The sequence below is a fragment of the Cherax quadricarinatus genome, chromosome 81 (genome assembly GCF_038502225.1).
Source record: "Cherax quadricarinatus isolate ZL_2023a chromosome 81, ASM3850222v1, whole genome shotgun sequence".
Lineage (NCBI taxonomy): Eukaryota > Metazoa > Arthropoda > Malacostraca > Decapoda > Parastacidae > Cherax > Cherax quadricarinatus.
The window spans coordinates 15,341,921-15,364,862 of NC_091372.1; the positions used below are offsets into that span (position 1 = coordinate 15,341,921).

General features: G+C 39.4%; 1 protein-coding gene across 1 annotated transcript in view; it reads right to left on the reverse strand.

The window, feature by feature from the left end:
• Positions 1–22,942, reverse strand: part of LOC128699783 (cytochrome b5 reductase 4) — a 323,046-nt gene that overhangs the window by 275,289 nt on the left and 24,815 nt on the right. The window contains exons 3-4 of the mRNA XM_070102466.1: positions 20,914–21,046; positions 12,804–13,015 (exon numbers count right to left, since the gene is read on the reverse strand). Coding sequence (XP_069958567.1) covers positions 12,804–13,015; positions 20,914–21,046 — 345 coding nt within the window. The remainder of the gene's footprint in view (positions 1–12,803; positions 13,016–20,913; positions 21,047–22,942) is intronic.

Here is a 22,942-nt window from a genome sequence, read left to right on the forward strand (position 1 = left end):
ATGAGGAAAATTAATTTGATATACAAGTAAATTGAGTTACGAGCTAGCTCCTGGAACAGATTAAACTCATAAGTCAAGGTTCCACTGTACTTTCAAATTGTCCCAATGTAATATCCCCAGATTGTAACTTGAGTTAACTTACTGTCTGCTTTAAATAAAAACAGATGTACAGCTTAAACAAACTATGATCAATTTCTCTAGTATTAAGTAGTCTGTAAGCCATTAATTTAGTCTGCCCATAATGCCATGGCATGATAGTGCCTCTCTTTGCACTGCAACTCATTATTGTAACTACAGAATCTCAATGTAAACTTGCCAAGAAATAAAAACTGTATTGTATTGTATTGTATATAACTGTATTGGTGTATACCTGAATAAACTTACTTAAGGCTCGGACCCTGGCTTCAAAATCGTAGAACTACAGAATGGACCCTCAAAGGGTTAATAAGGCATTTAAAAAATTCAAAATTGTTCTTCTTGTCCTAAGGAAACATAAAAATTAATTGAAGATTTGTTTCAAAACACTCTATTAAATGATAAACTTATGATAATAATACAGGTCTTTTTGGTGTTCCACTATTTCAGCAGTTTTCAACTGAGCCGCTGTTCATAATGATCTGCACTTTTCCCTCTTCGCCGTTTTTGTGCAGCAGCTGCTCCAGGGAAGGGCGACCAGTCCCATATTTTAAGGTAAGTATTGTATGTACTGTATATTAAGTTTAGGTTCCTATCATTTTTAAGGCGTAGCTGTACTGAGCACTTAATATATGATAGTGTAAATATGTTACCAGGTTTTTTTTATGCATCTGATAATAAAAAAAATGCTATGTTCCACTCACTGGCTATTTTTACTTGTTGGTGGGTGTTGGGACCCTAACCCCAGAAAAATGGGACCTCCTGTAATGATAATATTAATACTACTACTACTAATAATAATAGCTTGGTATTTTTTATTCCTGAGTGCCTATTCTTTCAAGAATTTACAAATGTTGAAAGTTAAGCCATAAATCAAACAACAATTATTTTTTTTATTAACACATTGGCGGTTTCCCAACAAGGTACGGTGGCTCAAAAAAGAAAAACTTTCATCATCATTCACTCCATCACTGTCTTGCCAGAGGCACACTTACACTACAATTATAAAACTACAACATTAACGCCCCTCCTTCAGAGTGCAGACACTTACTTCCCATCTCTAGGACTCAAGTCCAGCCTGCCAGTTTCCCTGAATCACTTCATAAATGTTACCTTGCTTACATCAACAGCATATCAAGTCCTAAAAACCACTTGTCTCCATTCACTCTTATCTAATACACTAATTCCCACTTACTGAAACAGCAAACATACTCAATGATTTCTTCTCCACTATAGGTCAAAACCTTGCCAATAAAATCCCAAGCTCAGATACCCCACCAAATGACTACCTCACTGGCAACTACCCGAACACACTGTTCCTAGCTCCGACTAACCCATACGAAGTATCCCTTATTATCAACAAACTAAAAAACAAGACAGGAGATTTAAATACCTTACCACCCATTATATACAAAAAAGTGTCACAGGTGCTATCACCAATCATTGCAACACTCTTTAACAAATCCAATGAATCCTCTACCTTTCCTACAGTTCTCAAAATAGCAAGGGTCACCCAGATCCATAAAGGTGGAGACCACACAGACTTGAATAACTATAGGCCAATATCCAACTTACACCCTCTCTCTAAAATCTTTGAAAAATTAATCCATAAGCGAGTCTATTCCTACCTCATCTCCCACAACATACTCAACCCGTCAATTTGGGTTCAGGCCTAATAAAAATACTAATGATGCTATTATCCACATGCTAGAACATATTTATACAGCAATAGAGAAAAAAGAAGTCCCACTGGGGATCTTCATTGACTTACGTAAAGCTTTCGATACAGTTGACCACGACTTGCTCCACATAAAATTGTCGCACTATGGTATAAGAGGGCACTCTCTCAACTACCTAAAGTCATACCTCAGCAACAGAAGCCAATATGTGTACACAAATGGGGCAAACTCTTCCGCACAGCCAATTACAGTTGGTGTCCCACAGGGAAGTGTCCTAGGCCCTCTTTTCTTTCTCATATACATAAATGACCTAGGTAGTAGGTTGTAGGTTGGTAGACAGCAACCACCCAGGGAAGTACTACCGTCCTGCCAGATGACTGTGAAACAAAAACCTGTAACTGTTTTGCATGATGGTAGGATTGCTGGTTTCTTTTTCTGTCTCATAAACACGCTAAGATAACAGGGATATCTTGCTACTCCTACTTACACTTTGGTCACACTTCATAGACACGCACATGCATATATATATATATACATACATCTAGGTTTTTCTCCTTTTTCTAAATAGCTCTTGTTCTTTTTATTTCTTCTATTGTCCATGGGGAAGTGGAAAAGAATCTTTCCTCCGTAAGCCATGCGTGTCGTATGAGGCGACTAAAATGCCGGGAGCAATGGGCTAGTAACCCCTTCTCCTGTATACAATTACTAAAAAAGAGAAGAAGAAAAACTTTATAAAACTGGGTTGCTTAAATGTGCGTGGATGTAGTGCGGATGACAAGAAACAGATGATTGCTGATGTTATGAATGAAAAGAAGTTGGATGTCCTGGCCCTAAGCGAAACAAAGCTGAAGGGGGTAGGAGAGTTTCAGTGGGGGGAAATAAATGGGATTAAATCTGGAGTATCTGAGAGAGTTAGAGCAAAGGAAGGGGTAGCAGTAATGTTAAATGATCAGTTATGGAAGGAGAAAAGAGAATATGAATGTGTAAATTCAAGAATTATGTGGATTAAAGTAAAGGTTGGATGCGAGAAGTGGGTCATAATAAGCGTGTATGCACCTGGAGAAGAGAGGAATGCAGAGGAGAGAGAGAGATTTTGGGAGATGTTAAGTGAATGTATAGGAGCCTTTGAACCAAGTGAGAGAGTAATTGTGGTAGGGGACTTGAATGCTAAAGTAGGAGAAACTTTTAGAGAGGGTGTGGTAGGTAAGTTTGGGGTGCCAGGTGTAAATGATAATGGGAGCCCTTTGATTGAACTTTGTATAGAAAGGGGTTTAGTTATAGGTAATACATATTTTAAGAAAAAGAGGATAAATAAGTATACACGATATGATGTAGGGCGAAATGACAGTAGTTTGTTGGATTATGTATTGGTAGATAAAAGACTGTTGAGTAGACTTCAGGATGTACATGTTTATAGAGGGGCCACAGATATATCAGATCACTTTCTAGTTGTAGCTACACTGAGAGTAAAAGGTAGATGGGATACAAGGAGAATAGAAGCATCAGGGAAGAGAGAGGTAAAGGTTTATAAACTAAAAGAGGAGGCAGTTAGGGTAAGATATAAACAGCTATTGGAGGATAGATGGGCTAATGAGAGCATAGGCAATGGGGTCGAAGAGGTATGGGGTAGGTTTAAAAATGTAGTGTTAGAGTGTTCAGCAGAAGTTTGTGGTTACAGGAAAGTGGGTGCAGGAGGGAAGAGGAGCGATTGGTGGAATGATGATGTAAAGAGAGTAGTAAGGGAGAAAAAGTTAGCATATGAGAAGTTTTTACAAAGTAGAAGTGATGCAAGGAGGGAAGAGTATATGGAGAAAAAGAGAGAAGTTAAGAGAGTGGTGAAGCAATGTAAAAAGAGAGCAAATGAGAGAGTGGGTGAGATGTTATCAACAAATTTTGTTGAAAATAAGAAAAAGTTTTGGAGTGAGATTAACAAGTTAAGAAAGCCTAGAGAACAAATGGATTTGTCAGTTAAAAATAGGAGAGGAGAGTTATTAAATGGAGAGTTAGAGGTATTGGGAAGATGGAAGGAATATTTTGAGGAATTGTTAAATGTTGATGAAGATAGGGAAGCTGTGATTTCGTGTATAGGGCAAGGAGGAATAACATCTTGTAGGAGTGAGGAAGAGTCAGTTGTGAGTGTGGGGGAAGTTCGTGAGGCAGTAGGTAAAATGAAAGGGGGTAAGGCAGCCGGGATTGATGGGATAAAGATAGAAATGTTAAAAGCAGGTGGGGATATAGTTTTGGAGTGGTTGGTGCAATTATTTAATAAATGTATGGAAGAGGGTAAGGTACCTAGGGATTGGCAGAGAGCATGCATAGTTCCTTTGTATAAAGGCAAAGGGGATAAAAGAGAGTGCAAAAATTATAGGGGGATAAGTCTGTTGAGTGTACCTGGTAAAGTGTATGGTAGAGTTATAATTGAAAGAATTAAGAGTAAGACGGAGAATAGGATAGCAGATGAACAAGGAGGCTTTAGGAAAGGTAGGGGGTGTGTGGACCAGGTGTTTACAGTGAAACATATAAGTGAACAGTATTTAGATAAGGCTAAAGAGGTCTTTGTGGCATTTATGGATTTGGAAAAGGCGTATGACAGGGTGGATAGGGGGGCAATGTGGCAGATGTTGCAAGTGTATGGTGTAGGAGGTAGGTTACTGAAAGCAGTGAAGAGTTTTTACGAGGATAGTGAGGCTCAAGTTAGAGTATGTAGGAAAGAGGGGAATTTTTTCCCAGTAAAAGTAGGCCTTAGACAAGGATGTGTGATGTCACCGTGGTTGTTTAATATATTTATAGATGGGGTTGTAAGAGAAGTAAATGCGAGGGTCTTGGCAAGAGGCGTGGAGTTAAAAGATAAAGAATCACACACAAAGTGGGAGTTGTCACAGCTGCTCTTTGCTGATGACACTGTGCTCTTGGGAGATTCTGAAGAGAAGTTGCAGAGATTGGTGGATGAATTTGGTAGGGTGTGCAAAAGAAGAAAATTAAAGGTGAATACAGGAAAGAGTAAGGTTATGAGGATAACAAAAAGATTAGGTGATGAAAGATTGAATATCAGATTGGAGGGAGAGAGTATGGAGGAGGTGAACGTATTCAGATATTTGGGAGTGGACGTGTCAGCGGATGGGTCTATGAAAGATGAGGTGAATCATAGAATTGATGAGGGAAAAAGAGTGAGTGGTGCACTTAGGAGTCTGTGGAGACAAAGAACTTTGTCCTTGGAGGCAAAGAGGGGAATGTATGAGAGTATAGTTTTACCAACGCTCTTATATGGGTGTGAAGCGTGGGTGATGAATGTTGCAGCGAGGAGAAGGCTGGAGGCAGTGGAGATGTCATGTCTGAGGGCAATGTGTGGTGTGAATATAATGCAGAGAATTCGTAGTTTGGAAGTTAGGAGGAGGTGCGGGATTACCAAAACTGTTGTCCAGAGGGCTGAGGAAGGGTTGTTGAGGTGGTTCGGACATGTAGAGAGAATGGAGCGAAACAGAATGACTTCAAGAGTGTATCAGTCTGTAGTGGAAGGAAGGCGGGGTAGGGGTCGGCCTAGGAAGGGTTGGAGGGAGGGGGTAAAGGAGGTTTTGTGTGCGAGGGGCTTGGACTTCCAGCAGGCATGCGTGAGCGTGTTTGATAGGAGTGAATGGAGACAAATGGTTTTTAATACTTGACGTGCTGTTGGAGTGTGAGCAAAGTAACATTTATGAAGGGATTCAGGGAAACCGGCAGGCCGGACTTGAGTCCTGGAGATGGGAAGTACAGTGCCTGCACTCTGAAGGAGGGGTGTTAATGTTGCAGTTTAAAAACTGTAGTGTAAAGCACCCTTCTGGCAAGACAGTGATGGAGTGAATGATGGTGAAAGTTTTTCTTTTTCGGGCCACCCTGCCTTGGTGGGAATCGGCCGGTGTGATAATAAAAAATAAAAAATAATAAATGACCTACCAAATGCATCGCAACTACTCAAACCCACACTATTTGCAGATGACACTACATACGTCTTCTCTCACCCGAGCCCAGTCATGCCAGCCAATACTGTAAATACCGAATTACAGAAAATATCAACCTGGATGAGGACCAACAAACTTACTCTAAACAATGACAAAACCTACTACATTCAGTTTGGTAACAGAGCTGCAGATGTGTCTCTTAACATAATGATAAATGGATCACCTATCACAAAGCTCACAGAAGGAAAATTCCTAGGAATCCACCTTGATAATAGACTCAAATATCAAACACACATATACAATAAATTTCCCCAAAAAATTCCAAGACCATAGGCATACTATCGAAGATACGGTACTATGTTCCACGGTCAGCCCTCCTGGCCCTATATCACTCAATTATTTACCCCTATCTCACCTATGGAATTTGTGCATGGGGCTCAACAACAATAAACCATCTCAGACCACTAATCACCCAACAAAAGGCTGCAGTCAGAATGATAACAAATTCCCACTACAGACAGCACACTCCACCAATATTCAAAACTCGAAACCTACTCACCATACAAAACATCCATACTTATTACTGCACCTACTACATACATAGAGCACTTAACTCTGACATAAACCCTCCCCTCAAACATCTCCTTACCAACCTCAACAGAACACATGACCATAACACAAGGCACAGATCACTCTTTGATGTTCCTCGTGTCCATTGCACGCTATGCAAAAACTCAATGCACATAAAAGGCCCTAAAATCTGGAATTCATTACCTGTGAATATAAAAGAAACACTGTCTGTTTATAAATTCAAGTCTCTTCTCAAAAATCACTTACCCACAACTAAATAAATACTGAATAATTGTATCTCATAAATTGTATCTCATTATTTTATCTCATAAATGTCAACCTGTGACCCAATCAAACTTTGTTACTATTTAACTTCATTACCTAACATAATACTCCATTCTACTGATTACACATCAACACAGTAAATGACCATATGACCTGTCTTTGTAATACTCATTTGTACTAAATTGTTATCTGTTTTACAATAATTTTTGTACCACTGAATATATCATTGCTTAGTTAATCTTAAGTTAATTTTAAGCTGCCCATAATGCTCTGCATACAAGGGGCTTTGGCATGCTGCACTTTAAAATTTATATTCCTTGTACTTCTCTGTATCATGTTCAAATTAATAAATAAATAAATAAATAAATAAATGCATGCTTGCTGGGAGTCCAAGCCCCTTGCACACAAAACCTCCTTTACCCCCTCCCTCCAACCTTTCCTAGGCTGACAACAATTATATAGATGGGATACTAAAGTTTTTATTGCCGATTATTATTATTACAATCATGGGGGAACGCTAAACCCGTAGGGATTATACAGCGCCTGTGGGGATGGGGGGGGCAGAAGGCATTCAAGCTCAAGAGCCCTTCACGAGCATCAAGGAACCTCCCCTGAGGGGTTTTTATTGATGAGAAAAGAGACGTACTTTTAACTGAGACTTGAAAACACGAACAGATTCCTGACTCTTAAGAGACATTGGCAACCTGTTGAAGAATCTAGGAAATACAAAAGAAAAAACTCTGGAAATAATTTCTACCTAACATCACAAAGTTCAATCACAGAAGTAAAAAATAATGAACCTTTACTCTCTCATAACATGTTAAGTAAACACTGACATTTTAATAGAAATAAAAAGAATTTGAATATGAAAATGGTATAAAATAGCAAGAAGTTGATAAACAAGACACATGTGCACCAGTTAGGCATCTTTATTCTGAATCAAGATCCCTAACTATTGCACATGCGTCTTATTCAAAAATAACAATTTAACACATTAGCCATCTCCCACCAAGGCGGGATAATTGGAAGAAAAAGAAAACGCATTCACCATCACTCGCTCAATCACTGTCTTGCTTCAGACGAATCTCTGAGCTGCAACATCCTCACCCCTCCTTTTGAATGCAGGCACTGTACTTCCCATCACCAGGACTCAGGTTATGCTAACCAGTTTCCCTGAATCCTTTCATAAACATTATTATGGTCACTCTAACAGCATATCAAGTCATTAAAATCCACCTGCTTCCACTCACTCAGATACACCTAACTCTCACAAGCCTGTTGGACGTCCAAGCCCCTAAAAACACATTACTACTGAGCACCATCTTGGTTATTAGGCTTTAATTGGTCAACTTTATACATGCTACAAAAAAGTAAGTTTCCATTACATTATATTTTCAGTTATCTTTTAATAGGATAAACCCTCAATTAAAGGATTAACCCCTAAACGGTCCAAACGTATATATACGTTCTTACTATTTTCCTGCCTCCAAATTTGGCACGATTGGCCTGAGATGCCTGGTCAGCACAGAATTGGTCTTAACACTTGCTGTGCACAGTATTAAAAAATCTGGGACCACTTAGTACCTTGTGGGAGCACCAGTTAGAGCAAACAGTGTGGGAAACACCAAGGATTCACTGATGTAATGTCATATTAACACTTCTCTTTTAAGAGGAAAGTGATGTTAACCCCAAGTTTAGGGTCTGTCGATCTCTGTCTCTATCTGTCTCTGTCTATCTGTCTCTCTGTCTATCTGTCTCTGTCTATCTGTCTCTGTCTATCTCTGTATCTGTCTATCTGTGTCTGTCTATCTGTGTCTGTCTGTCTCTGGCTTTGTCTGTCTCTGTCTATCTCTTTCAATCTGTCTTTGTCTATCTCTGTCTCCCCGGTGCACATAAATACAAGTATACATAGTATAAATTACCTAGGATAACCCAAAAATCCAGACAAAGTGCTATACTCTGCTTGAAGATGTAAGTAAAGGTGATGACGCAGTCTTGTGGCTCTCTCTGAGACAGAGAGCTAGACGGATAGACAGATAGACAGGGAGCTTGACAGACAGACAGAAATGTTTGTGTACCAGCAAAAACAAAGCGAGGGGGATGGTCATCTAATCTTTTCTTATTTATTTATTTATTTATTTATTTAGAAATTTTAGCATACAAACAGAGGTACAAAAAATACAGGTAAGAGCAGCATGCCAAAGCCACTTATATGCATAGCATTACGGGCTGGCTTAAAATTAACTTAAGATTAACTAAGCAATGATGAAATCAGTGATAAGACATTATTGTAAACAGATAACTATAAAATACAAATGAGTATTACAAAGACAGGTCCTATGGTTGCATGCATTGCTGTTCATTCAGTAGAATGGAGTATTCTGTTAGGTAGTGTATTTAAAAAAATAACAAAGTTAGGTTTAACATTTGTGTGATATAATTGTGAGTAACATTTAGGATATAAAATTTATATGGTTCAGTTATTCAGTATTTATTTGGTTTTGAGTGAGTAAGTGAACTTTGAGAAGAGACTTGAATTTATAAACAGGTAGTGTTTCTTTTATATTTACAGGTAATGAATTCCAGATTTTAGGGCCTTTTATGTGCATTGAGTTTTTGCATAGCGTGAGATGGACACGAGGAACATCAAAGAGTGATCTGTGCCTTGTATTATGGTCATGTGTTCTGTTGAGGTTGGCAAGATGTTTGAGGGGAGGGTTAATATCAGAGTTAAATGTTCTATGTATGTAATAAGTGCAATAATAAGTATGGATGTTTTGTATGGTGAGTAGGTTGAGTGTTTTGAATATTGGTGGAGTGTGCTGCCTGTAGTGAGAATTTGTTATCATTCTAACTGCAGCCTTTTGTTGGGTAATTAGTGGTCTGAGATGGTTAATTGTTGTTGAGCCCCATGCACAAATTCCATAGGTGAGATAGGGGTAAATAAGAGAGTGATATAGGGCCAGGAGGGCTGACTGTGGAGCATAATACCGTATCTTCGATAGTATGCCTACAGTCTTGGAAATTTTCTTAGAAATTTGTTGTATATGTGTATGAAATTTGAGTCTATTATCGAGGTGGATTCCTAAGAATTTTCCCTCTGTTAGCTTTGTGATAGGTGATCCGTTTATCGTTATGTTAAGAGGTACATCTGTAGCTCTGCTACCAAACTGAATGAAGTAGGTTTTGTCAATGTTTAGTGTAAGTTTGTTAGTCCTCATCCAGGTAGATATTTTCTGTAATTCGGTATTTACAGTATTGGCTAGCATGACTGGGCTCGGGTGAGAGAAGACGTATGTGGTGTCATCTGCAAAAAGTGTGGGTTTGAGTAATTGCGAAGCATTTGGTAGGTCATTTATGTATAGGAGAAAGATAAGAGGGCCAAGGACACTTCCCTGTGGGACACCAACTGTAATTGGTTGTGCGGAAGAGCTTGCCCCATTTGCGTACACATATTGGCTTCTGTTGCTGAGGTAAGACTTGAGGTAGTTGAGGGAGTGCCCTCTAATACCATAGTGTGACAATTTTACGTGGAGCAAGTCATGGTCAACTGTATCAAAAGCTTTACGTAAGTCAATGAAGATCCCCAGTGGGACTTCTTTTTTCTCTATTGCAGTGTATATATGTTCTAGCATGTGTATAATAGCATCATTAGTATTTTTATTAGGCCTGAATCCAAATTGGCAGGGGTTGAGAATGTTATGGGAGATGAGGTAGGAGTGGATTCGTTTATGAATTAATTTTTCGAAGATTTTTGAGAGAGGGTGTAAATTGGATATTAGCCTATAGTTATTCAACTCTGTTTGGTCTCCTCCTTTATGGATCGGGGTGACCCTTGCTATTTTGAGAACTGTAGAGAAGGTGGAGGATTCAATGGATTTGTTAAAGAGTGTTGCAATGATTGGTGATAGTACTTGTGACGCTTTTTTGTATATAAAGGGTGGTAAGGTATTTAAATCTCCTGCCTTGTTTTTCAGTGCGTTGATAATAAGGGAGACTTCGTATGGGTTAGTCGGAGCTAGGAACAGTGTGTTCGGGTAGTTGCCAGTGAGGTAGTCATTTGGTGGGGTATCTGAGCTTGGGTTATTATTGGCAAGGTTTTGACCTATAGTGGAGAAGAAATCATTGAGTCTGTTTGCTGTTTCTGTTGGTGGGAGTTGGGGTTCATCTGATTTTGCTAATTTTATTTCGCTATGTCGTGATATCTTTTTTGTTCCCAGAATTTCTGATAGGGTCTTCCAGGTCTTTTTTATATTACCTCATAAGTTGGATAATCTGTTCTCATAATACAATTTTTTTGCCCTTCTTATCAGGGTGGTTAGGATTGACGAGTAACGTTTTGTTTGGTCTCTGGTTATGTGACCCATTCTGTACTGTTTTTCATATCGGTGTTTTGTATTTATGGATTTGAGAATGCTGGGTGTTAGCCAGGGACTGTTCAGTCTCTTAGCTGTCATCTGTTTAGTTTTTTTAGGGCAGTGCTTGTTATAAAGGTATTGGGTCTTTTTTAGAAAATTATTAAAACATTCGTCAATATCTGTATAGATTTCTAGCTCAGTGTGCCAGTCAATGTTTGTTACTGCTGTTGTGAAGTTATTAATGGCTGCCTCATTGTGAAGTCTGAAGGTGACTTTAGTAGTGTCTTGGGGTATTTTACCAAGAGTTGTTATGAGGAAAGTAGGGTAGTGGTCTGTGGTATTATCTGTAATTATGCCTGATTTTAAAGGGGATATGGCGTTGGTCCAGATGTGGTCAGCTGCACCCTCCCCCACCCTCGTGTATGCTCATCAAACGTCAGCTCTTATCAGATGTTATCTCCTCTTATCATGTCACTGTCAGGGGTGGACTTTGTTTTTCATGCTTCAAGGGAACATATTATTATTATTACCTATTATTATTATTATTATTATTATTATTATTATTATTTTTATTATTATTACTGTTATTATTATTATTATTATTCTCTTTCTCCTCCTCCTCCTCTTCCTTCTCCTCCTCCTCCTCCTTTTCCTCCTCCTCCTCCTTCTCCTCCTCCTCCTCCACTTCCTCCTCGAACATTAAAATGGTATAAAATACCGACAGGTTGTTAGGTAAGACACATATGCAACAGTTAGGTATCTTTATTATCATTAGTATCATAATAAAGATACCTAACTGTTGCATATGTGTCTTACCTAACTTCCTCCTCCTCCTCCTCCTCCTTCCCCTCCTTCTCCTCCTCCTCCTTCTCCTCTTCCTCATTATTATTATATACTTCCACATATCTAAAACATTGCTGGGACCTATAAATACTTTGTTCATATTCCAAGACAATAGTAAATGACCAAGGCAGGTGTAAATGTCCACCTGTCAATGTGTTTTTTGACAATTTGAGCAAAATTTCAGTACCTACTACTAGTGTCAGAACAAAGATTGGTTATAAAATGACAAGAATTACTACAAATTGTAATTATCAGAACATAAAAATTACATAAAATAATATGAAAAATAGAAAAAAGGTATATCGACAACACTTCTGTAAGCGGCAGGACTCGATGTTGCTGTCACGTGAGCATCCAGTGCCAACTTCTGGGCCTCATATCTCGGTAAATACTGAAAAATGTGCTCTTTTTTTCAATAAAAAGAAAACGATTTTTTTATTTTTCAAAATATTCGGGGCACTGCGCGAGTGAACGTATATAGACGTTTGGACCGTTTAAGGGTTAATAGGGGACAGCAGGTAGCCAGTAATGTTGATTGTGTAACTATAACAACAATAAGCAATTCTTTTACCAAAGGGTTTTGTTCAGTGTTTCCCAAATAACACATTGTATGTTGTCTCTCATTACTGAAATCCATTAGACAGAGCATTTACTGTAGTTGTGTTGAGGTTTCAATGCTGTATAATCATGTAAGAAATGTTTCATTTATTACAATAACTGCTAATACTGTACAGATGTCATGTTACTAGCCAGTCTGAGAGTTCATTTAACTCGGGAAGACGAAAAAAATTGTTTGGGGGTGTTATTTCATATGAACACAAGAGAAATTGTGTATGAAATGGGATGGGGTCTTAATTCATATGAGCACGAGAAATTGTGTGAGAACAATGGTATGGGTCTTAATTTATATGGCATATAAATAAATACGTAGGGACTGGGATCCTGAAGATGTGTTGGGCATATTTATGCAAAGAACGTAGTACAGTAACTTCACTCACCTTTCTTTTCTTAATTATAACAACATGTTCCTTTGTAATGTGTTTCCATTTCGTGTAGATGGCAATGATAACCAAAGTGTTTGTCTGAAACCAATCATATTTTGGATTTGGTAGAGTTGATGGGGTAAGAGGAGAGACTAAAGGAGACACTGTATTCCCAACCGCTGGTGCTGAGAGAGAGTTCTTAGATGGTGCAGGAACTGGGGCGGCATCTAAAAGACAGACTTGTGTTACACATAAATGGGGAAATTATTTAAAAAATAGCAGGCAAATTATTGAGAAAACATTAAAATTCTTGTCCACTTCCCTGGGGAGGTGGACAAGAATCTTTCCTCTGTAAGTCATGCATGTTGTAAGAGGTGACTAAAATGCAGGGAGCAAGGTTCTAGTAATTCCTTCTCCGGTAAAAATTACTAAATGTATAAATAGTATAAACTTTACAGTTTTCTTCTTTTTCAGGTCACCCTGCCTTCATGGGAGATGGTATGTTAAATAAAATCTTAAAACAAAATTCAATATTTCTTCTTTCAACAAACCGGCCATATCCCACTGAGGCAGGGTGACCCAAAAAGAGAAACAAAAGTTTCTCTTTTTAAATTTAGTAACTTGTACAGAAGAAGGGGTTACTAGCCCCTTGTTCCTGGCATTTTAGTTGCCTCTTACGACATTCAAAAAATTCAATATACAATATGTATGTATGAGGAAATTAAATCTTCATCGGAGTACAAAACAAATTCTGGCCACAAAATAGAGCGAAACACCAACGTCAAAGACCTGGGAGTGATCATGTCGGAGGATCTCACCTTCAAGGACCATAACATTGTATCAATCGCATCTGCTAGAAAAATGACAGGATGGATAATGAGAACCTTCAAAACTAGGGAGGCCAAGCCCATGATGACACTCTTCAGGTCACTTGTTCTATCTAGGCTGGAATATTGCTGCACACTAACAGCACCTTTCAAGGCAGGTGAAATTGCCGACCTAGAAAATGTACAGAGAACTTTCACGGCGCGCATAACGGAGATAAAACACCTCAATTATTGGGAGCGCTTGAGGTTCCTAAACCTGTATTCCCTGGAACGCAGGAGGGAGAGATACATGATTATATACACCTGGAAAATCCTAGAGGGACTAGTACCGAACTTGCACACGAAAATCACTCACTACGAAAGCAAAAGACTTGGCAGACGATGCACCATCCCCCCAATGAAAAGCAGGGGTGTCACTAGCACGTTAAGAGACCATACAATAAGTGTCAGGGGCCCGAGACTGTTCAACTGCCTCCCAGCACACATAAGGGGGATTACCAACAGACCCCTGGCAGTCTTCAAGCTGGCACTGGACAAGCACCTAAAGTCAGTTCCGGATCAGCCGGGCTGTGGCTCGTATGTTGGTTTGCGTGCAGCCAGCAGCAACAGCCTGGTTGATCAGGCTCTGATCCACCAGGAGGCCTGGTCTCAGACCGGGCCGCGGGGGCGTTGACCCCCGGAACTCTCTCCAGGTAAACTCCAGATATGACCAATACAAAAGTAAATAATAAATAGATACATGTATTTTAACAGAAAGTTCATTACACAATATACATAACAGTAATATAAGAGTTTAAGAAAATTTATGGAGGCAAAAAAGGCAATGTAGCAGAGTACAGTGGTGACAACACTATTATATGTGTGTGAAGTATGGGTTTCAAACATTGCAGTGAGGAGGAGGCTGGAGGCAGTTGAGATATTGTGTATGAATATAATGCAAAGAATTCAAACCATCAAAACTATAAGGTGTGGGATTACAAAAATATTATTTAAAGGGGAAGGATAGGTTGTTGATGTGGTTTGGGCATTTAGAGATGATGGATAAAAACAGAATGACTAGAAGGGTATATAAATTATGGGTGAAGACAAAGAGTGTTAATGGTTGTCTCAGGAAAGACTGGAGGAGGGAGATAAAAGAGGAGCTGAGTGCTAGGGGCTGGAACATCTAACAGGCTTATGTGAGCTTGTTAGACTGGAGTGATTTGAGTTTTTTTTTTTTTTTTGAGTTGATGTGCTGTTGGAGAGCAAGCAAACTAACATTTATGAAGGGAGTCAGGGGAAACCTGCTTGCCAAATGTACATCCTGAAGGTGGGAACTACAATGCCTGCATCCAAAATGCATTTGCATTGCCTGAAACACAAATCATCAAAGTAGACCCAGTAAAGCTTTTTGTTGATTTCCAGAACTAAACACAAATCATCAGACAGTCCCAATACCTGAAGTATACCTGGAGAGAGTTCCAGGGGTCAATGCCCCTGCAGCCCGGTCCCAGGCTCTGTGACCACTGCTGGCCACACATAATCCAACTCAGCCTGGCTGGTGTACTGATCAGTGCCTGCTTGGAGCCCTGATCTCCATTATGTATGCTGGGAGGCAGTCTGGGCCCCTGACACTTATTGTGTTGTCTCTTATCGTCCTAGTGGCACTCCTGCTTTTCACTGGGGGGATGTTGCATCGTCTGCCGAGTCTTTTGCTTTTGTAAGGAGTGATTTTTGAGTGCAAGTTTGGTACTAGTCCTTCTAGGATTTTCCAAGTGTATATAATCATGTATCTCTCCCACCTGCGTTCCAGGGAATACAGGTTGAGGAACTTCAAGCATTCCCGGTAACTGAGGTTTTTTTATCGCAGTTATGTGTGTTGTGAAGGTTCTCTGTACATTTTCTAGGTCAGCAATTTCACCTGCCTTGAAAGGTGCTGTTAGTGTGCAGCAATATTCCAGCCTAGATAGAATAGGCGACCTGAAGAGTGTCGTCATGGGCTTAGCATCCCTGGTTTTGAAGGTTCTCATTTTCCATCCTGTCATTTTTCTAGCAGATGCGATTCATATAATGTTATGGTCCTTGAAGGTGAGCAGAGGTTTCGCTAGGGTTGGTGTCACCCGGGGCAGCATCTTTGGTGTCACCCCCACGAAATCCAAGGGCAGGGGGATGGGGGAAGTAAACTCCAGTTACGTCACTAATGCATGACTAATGACTAATGTTCAGCAATGAGAATGTTTAAGGGACATAAACCGAACAGGAGAATACTTCTCAACTTTATTAAAGATAAAACAAACAATTGTAGTAATATTGAGGAAACAAACTCAAATACCACTTTGAGTACAGGCAACAGATCCTACATTTATTCATCTTCAACAATGAAAAAAAAAAAAAAAAAAAAAAAAAAAAAAAAAAAAAAATTTCAATATCAGAGAAACCCTTGTTCCAATTCGACCTTGAGTACAGGTAACATCTCAGTGAATCTGATCTTACATTTCCTTGCCTTCAATCCTGCAAAATCATCTATCACATCATCAAAATCCATGATTTTCCCAATATAGGCCAATTTTGTACACTGTAATCATATAATGGGCTATATAGAAATGAAGGACTCTTTTCTTATGTTGGTGCAGCACTGTCTTGGGCATTAGTGTCACCTGCTTTAGAGGCTCAATGGTGTCACCCCCTAAATGGTGTCACCCTGGGTGCCCACCCCCCTTACGATGCCACTGAAGGCGAGATCCTCTGACATGATCACTCTCAGGTCTTTGACATTAGTTTTCTGCTCTATTGTGTGGTTGGAATTTGTTTTATGCTCCGATGAAGTTTTAATTTCCTCATGTTTTCCATATCGGAGTAATTTCTCATCACTGAACTTCATATTGTTTTCTGCAGCTCATTTAAAGATTTGGTTGATGTCCACCCTGAGTCTTGCAGTGTCTGCAATGGAAGACACTGTCATGTAAATTCGGGTGTCATCTGCAAAGGAAGACATGGTGCTGTGGCTTATATCTCTGTCTATGTCAGATATGAGGGTGAGGAACAAGATGGGAGCGAGTACTGTGCCTTGTGGAACAGAGCTTTTCACCGTAGCCGCCTCAGACTTTACTCTGTTGACTACTACTCTTTGTGTTCTATTTGTTAGGAAATTATAGATCCATCTACCAACTTTTCCTGTTATTCCTTTATCACGCATTTTGTGCACTATTACACCGTGGTCACATTTGTCAAAGGTTTTTGCAAAGTCTGTGTATATAACATCTACATTCTGTTTGTCTTCTAGAGCATCCAGGACCTTGTTGTAGTGGTCCAGTCCAGTAGTTGTGACAGACAGGAGTGACCTGCTGTAAAGTCATGTTGCCCTGGGTTGTGTAAGTTATGGGTATCTAGATGAGTGGTGATCTTGCTTCTTAGAACCCCTTCAAAGATTTTTATGATATGGGATGTTAGCACTATGGGTTTGTAGTTCTTTGCTATTGTTTTACTGCCCCCTTTGTGGAGTGGGGCTATGTCTGTTGTTTTTAGTAACTATTAGATGATCCCCATTGTCCATGCTCCCTCTCTATAGGATGCTAAAAGCACGTGATAGGGGCTTCTTGCAGTTCTTGATGAACATGGAGTTGGTTAGGCTTCATTTAGATTATGCTGCACAGTTTTGGTCACCATATTACAGAATGGATATAAATGCACTGGAAAACGTACAGAGGAGGATGACGAAGCTGATCCCATGTATCAGAAATCTTTCCTATGAGGATAGACTGAGGGCCCTGAATGTGAAGTCTCTAGAAAGACACAGAATTAGGGGGTATGATTGAGGTGTATAAATGGAAAACAGGAATAAATAAAGGGGTTGTAAATAGCATGCCGAAAATATCCAGCCAAGACAGGACTAGCAGCAATGGTTTCAAGATGGAAAAGTTCAGATTCAGGAAGGACATAGGAAAGCACTGGTTTGGTAATAGAGTTGTGGATGAGTGGAACAAACTCCCGAGTACAGTCATAGACTTTGTGTAGTTTTAAAAATAGGTTGGATAAATACATGAGTGGGCATGAGTTGGACCTGACTAGCTTGTGCTACCAGGTCCAATGCCATGTTCCTTCCTTAAGTGGAAATGACCTAACTAGGTGGTCATTGTTCTAAACCAGGGGGGGGTGACATGGACCTGCTTTGCATGGGTCAGTGGGCCTGTTGCAGTGTTCCTTCTTATGTTCTTATGAGTTTGGGCCTGGGGCAGAGTGCATGGTCATGTCATTTATCACCTTTTCGAAGTCGTTTGGCATCAGGATAATATCAGATAGGTGTGTGTCTATCAAATTTTGTGTTTCATAAAAAATTCATTACGTCTTCAACTCTCAGATTGGTTAGCAGCGTGCTAAAAACCAATTCATATTGGGACTCGAGTAGCTCACTCATTTCCTCACTGTCATCTGTGTAGGACCCATCCTGCTTAAGTAGCGGCCCAATTCTGGATGTTGTTCTCAACTTTAATTTGGCATAGGAAAAGAAATACTTTGGATTTCTTTCAATTTCATTTATGGCTTTTAGTTCCTCCCACGTTTCTTGACTCCTGTGAGATTCCTTTAGCTTTAGTTCAATGTTTGTTATTTCTCTGACCAGTGTCTACCTACATATTGCAGATATATTGACCTCTTGTAGCCACTCTGTTATTCTTTGCCTTTGCCTGTACGTATAGGGAGTGCCTTTCTCTTTCTAGTTTACATCTTCTCCTCCTTTTCCTTAAGGTAATATGCCTTGAGCATACCTCAAGTGCCACAGAGTTAATTTGTTCAAGACATAGATTAAGCAACATGGATTCTAACCTATCTTTCCGTTTTATATCATTTACGACTTCGTTTACTTGGTCTCACCTTATGTTTTTGTTACTGAAGTTGAATTTGGTGAAGGCTCCCTCGTGACTGATCACATTTTGCCGGTCTGGGGCCCCCCACATACATGTCTGGACCTCTATTATGTTGTGATCCAAGTATATTGTGTTTGATATGATGACATTTCGTATCAGATTATCATTGTTAGTGAAGATGAGGTCCAGCGTATTCTCCAATCTTGTAGGCTCTATTATTTGCTGCTTTAAGGTGAATTTGGTGCAGAGATTTAAAAGTCCATGTGTGTGCAAGTTTTCATCTCAGCTGCCTCCTGGTGTTATCTCTGCTACAACATTATTTGCTATATTCCTCCATTTTAGGTGCCTTAGGTTGAAATCCCCCAAGAGCAAGATGTTGGGGGCAGGAGCAGACAGTGGTAAATTTTCAAAAGCTGTTCCTGGAATTGTTGGGACGTTGCATCTGGAGGCTTGTATACAACCACAATGACCAGGTTTTGGTTCTCGATCTTTACTGCTGAAACTTCAACTACATCACTTGAGGCATTTAGTAGTTCTGAGCATATAAGTGACTCTGTGATACACAGGCCAACCCTCCCTTATTGCCTGTTCACTCTGTCACATCTGTATAGGCTGTAACCCGGGATCCATATTTCATTTTCCAAGTGATCCTTTATGTGGGTCTCTGTGAAAATCATGAACATTGCATCTGACTCTCTAAGCAGTCCACAGATCAAAAGTATTTTGCTGTTCGTTGCTGGCTTTAGACCCTGTATATTTACAAAGATGAATGTCATCGGATTGGTGTTATGGGGGGGATGGGGTCTTTTTTTCCCTGGCACTGATATCTGCTGTTTTGGAGTGGAGGCATTGGCTGTAATTCCACTCCAGAAATGATTGGAGTTGGTGTACGATTTCTGTCATTTCCTGCCAGCTTTTTTTCTTTCCTGGCGCTAAAAAACCTTTCTCTCTGGAGTGGCTGTGGCTACCCACGCTTTCCCATGGTCTGCATGTTCTGTGTCTTCTTGTGCCCTTTAGGTGGTGTGCCTGGCTATGTAAGTTATAGTACTGTCTTTCCTGAACTGAAGAGTGACACATTTCAGGGTGGAAAGCTTACAGGAAGAGAGGTTGCATTTTCCTGTTGTCATACGGACATGGCATTTTCTGGGGTGGTCAAAGTTGCACGTCTCCTCTGTTTTTCCAGATATTCCATGCCTGCAGATACCAAGTGCCTAGAATTTGCATAGGCCTGGTTTCTGTGTGTCTTGTTTTTTTGTGACTGTATTCCCTGTGTTCCCAATAGGTGCATATTTTCCTGTCTCCTTTCTATCCTCAGCACTAGTGCTAACAATGGAGTCTTCATCATATACATGTATATCTGGTAATTTATCTTCACTATTTCTCTGGGCATCCCCTTGTTTACTATCTCCCATGGCATTGCTAGTTTGTAACATTGGTTTTTGCATGTCCTTGTCCTTGTCTACACCTGTTTCTCCACTAGAGCTGTCCCCCTCCAGGCTGCCACAATTTATTTCTCTATTCTTACAGTTGCTGTCTACCAGGACAGCATTTGTACCAGGAGCAATAGCATCATCTGGCCCAGATTTTTTATCTTCCCAACTGTTATAGAATGCTGTCATGTTTTTTATGAAGGCTGTTTTGATTTTATCATCTTTTAATACCAATGTGATTTTATTCCACAGTTTGGTCTCATTTGGGCATTCCCAAAAACACATCCCTGGTTTAATATCTCTTGTAGACGATTCCTGAACACCTGCACAAGGTGCATGGGTCCATTTCCCACAGAAATTGCATGTAATCCATGCAGTAGCCCATTTGTTTGTTTGGTTGAAGATTACAAAGGATTTCATGACATGATTTTATTTGTTTATTTTAGTGTATATTCTACTAACAGCTTTCTTAAAATGGAGATCTGTCTATTTGTATTGTATCTATTTTATTTGTATGTGTATGTGTTTGGTACAATCTTATCGCTCTAGTAGTTATTGTTTGGGTGTTTGATAGGGCCACCTTAAGCCCTGTCAGCTTATGAATCTGGTCAGAGGATACCTTATTTTTTCAATGGATCCATTTGGATCCTTGGATGTTAATTTTTGTTGATAATTTCCAGAATATAAGGCATCAGGCAGTCCCCGTAAAAATTTCTGTTGATAATTTCCATTCATACATACCCTGCCATTCATACAACACTGCCATTCATACAACACTGCCATTCATACAACACTGCCATTCATACAACACTGCCATTCATACAACACTGCCATTCATACAACCCTGCCATTCATGCAACACTGCCATTCATATAACACTGCCATTCATACAACACTGCCATTCATACAACAGTGACATTCATATAACACTGCCATTCATACAACACTGCCATTCATACAAAACTGCCATTCATACAACACTGCCATTCATACAACACTGCAAAAGAGCAGAATGTGCTATACATACCTGCTTTACGTGAGGTTTTTGTAGTTTTAATAAGAGGCAAGAAATTTGGCTTGAGGAAAAATGGCCGACTCTCTACCAAACGTCCCACAAGACATTTGTGAAGAATGGTCTCGAAGTTGACCCATTTGTGTATCTGCGAAACATTGAGCAACTTTCAAAATCACCTTGAAAAACTTTGTAGGCAAAAACTTTTCCAAGTTCAGTTGTACAGCGAATCAAATGTACATTATGGGTACATACATCTGTACAGTGAATCACGTGTACATTATAGGTACATACAATTGTACAGTGAATCAAATGTACATTACAGGTACATACACTCATACGGTGAATCACATGTACATTATAGGTACATACACTTGTACAGTGAATCAAATGTACATTACAGGGACATACACTTGTATGGTAAATCAAGTGTACATTATAGATATACACCTGTATGGTGAATCATGTAAACATTATACATACACTTGTACAGTGAATCAAGTGCACATTATGGGTACACTTGTACAGTGAATCAAGTGCACATTATAGGTACACTTGTACAGTGAATCAAGTGCACATTATAGGTACACTTGTACAGTGAATCAAGTGCACATTATAGGTACACTTGTACAGTGAATCAAGTGCACATTATAGGTACGCTTGTACAGTGAATCAAGTGCACATTATAGGTGCACTTGTACAGTGAATCAAGTGCACATTATAGGTACACTTGTGCAATGAATCAAGTGCACATTATAGGTACACTTGTACAATGAATCAAGTGCACATTATAGGTACACTTGTACAGTGAATCAAGTGCACATTATAGGTGCACTTGTACAGTGAATCAAGTGCACATTATAGGTACACTTGTACAATGAATCAAGTGCACATTATAGGTACACTTGTACAATGAATCAAGTGCACATTATAGGTACACTTGTACAATGAATCAAGTGCACATTATAGGTACACTTGTACAATGAATCAAGTGCACATTATAGGTACACTTGTACAATGAATCAAGTGCACATTATAGGTACACTTGTACAATGAATCAAGTGCACATTATAGGTGCACTTGTACAGTGAATCAAGTGCACATTATAGGTACACTTGTACAATGAATCAAGTGCACATTATAGGTACACTTGTACAGTGAATCAAGTGCACATTATAGGTACACTTGTACAGTGAATCAAGTGCACATTATAGGTACACTTGTACAATGAATCAAGTGCACATTATAGGTACACTTGTACAATGAATCAAGTGCACATTATAGGTACACTTGTACAATGAATCAAGTGCACATTATAGGTACACTTGTACAGTGAATCAAGTGCACATTATAGGTACACTTGTACAATGAATCAAGTGCACATTATAGGTACACTTGTACAATGAATCAAGTGCACATTTTTGGCAACAATATTTACATAGTAAAAATATAGAAACAAGCAACATTTTGAAATTTATTTCTAAAATTATACTGCTGGTTATTAAAAATTAATTATACAACCCTTAAAATTATTAGAAATTATGAAAATGATAGTAACTGTAATTTTTAAAATTTATTACAAAATTTATTACAAAACCTTTTAAAAACATCAAAATTCTTGACAGTCTTTAATACCCTCAAGTGCCGTGCTATGATGGTAGTGAGAGGCTCTTGATCCAAGGAATTTTGCCTATCCTCCCCTTCCCTGACATTCCGACAGGTGTTGTACTGGTCTTGTATGTGGTGGCAGGGGTTGAGTCTCAGCTCCTGGCCCTCATCTCCACTGGTTGATGACTGGTGCACTCTTAGCTCCAAGAGACTTGATATGGAAAATTTTATAGGGTGATTACCTTTATGTACCTCAACATTACATGCTTACAAGTAAACTCATTGGGAGACAACCATATTGTTTACCGTAGTCACCCCGTGTAGACATGTGAGAAAACTTAACCACCCCTGGTCACGGCAAGTGCTTCCTTCGACCTCACAATCTTATCCATATCTATCCGAGACCAGTATGGATTGGATAGCACCCACAAGTACT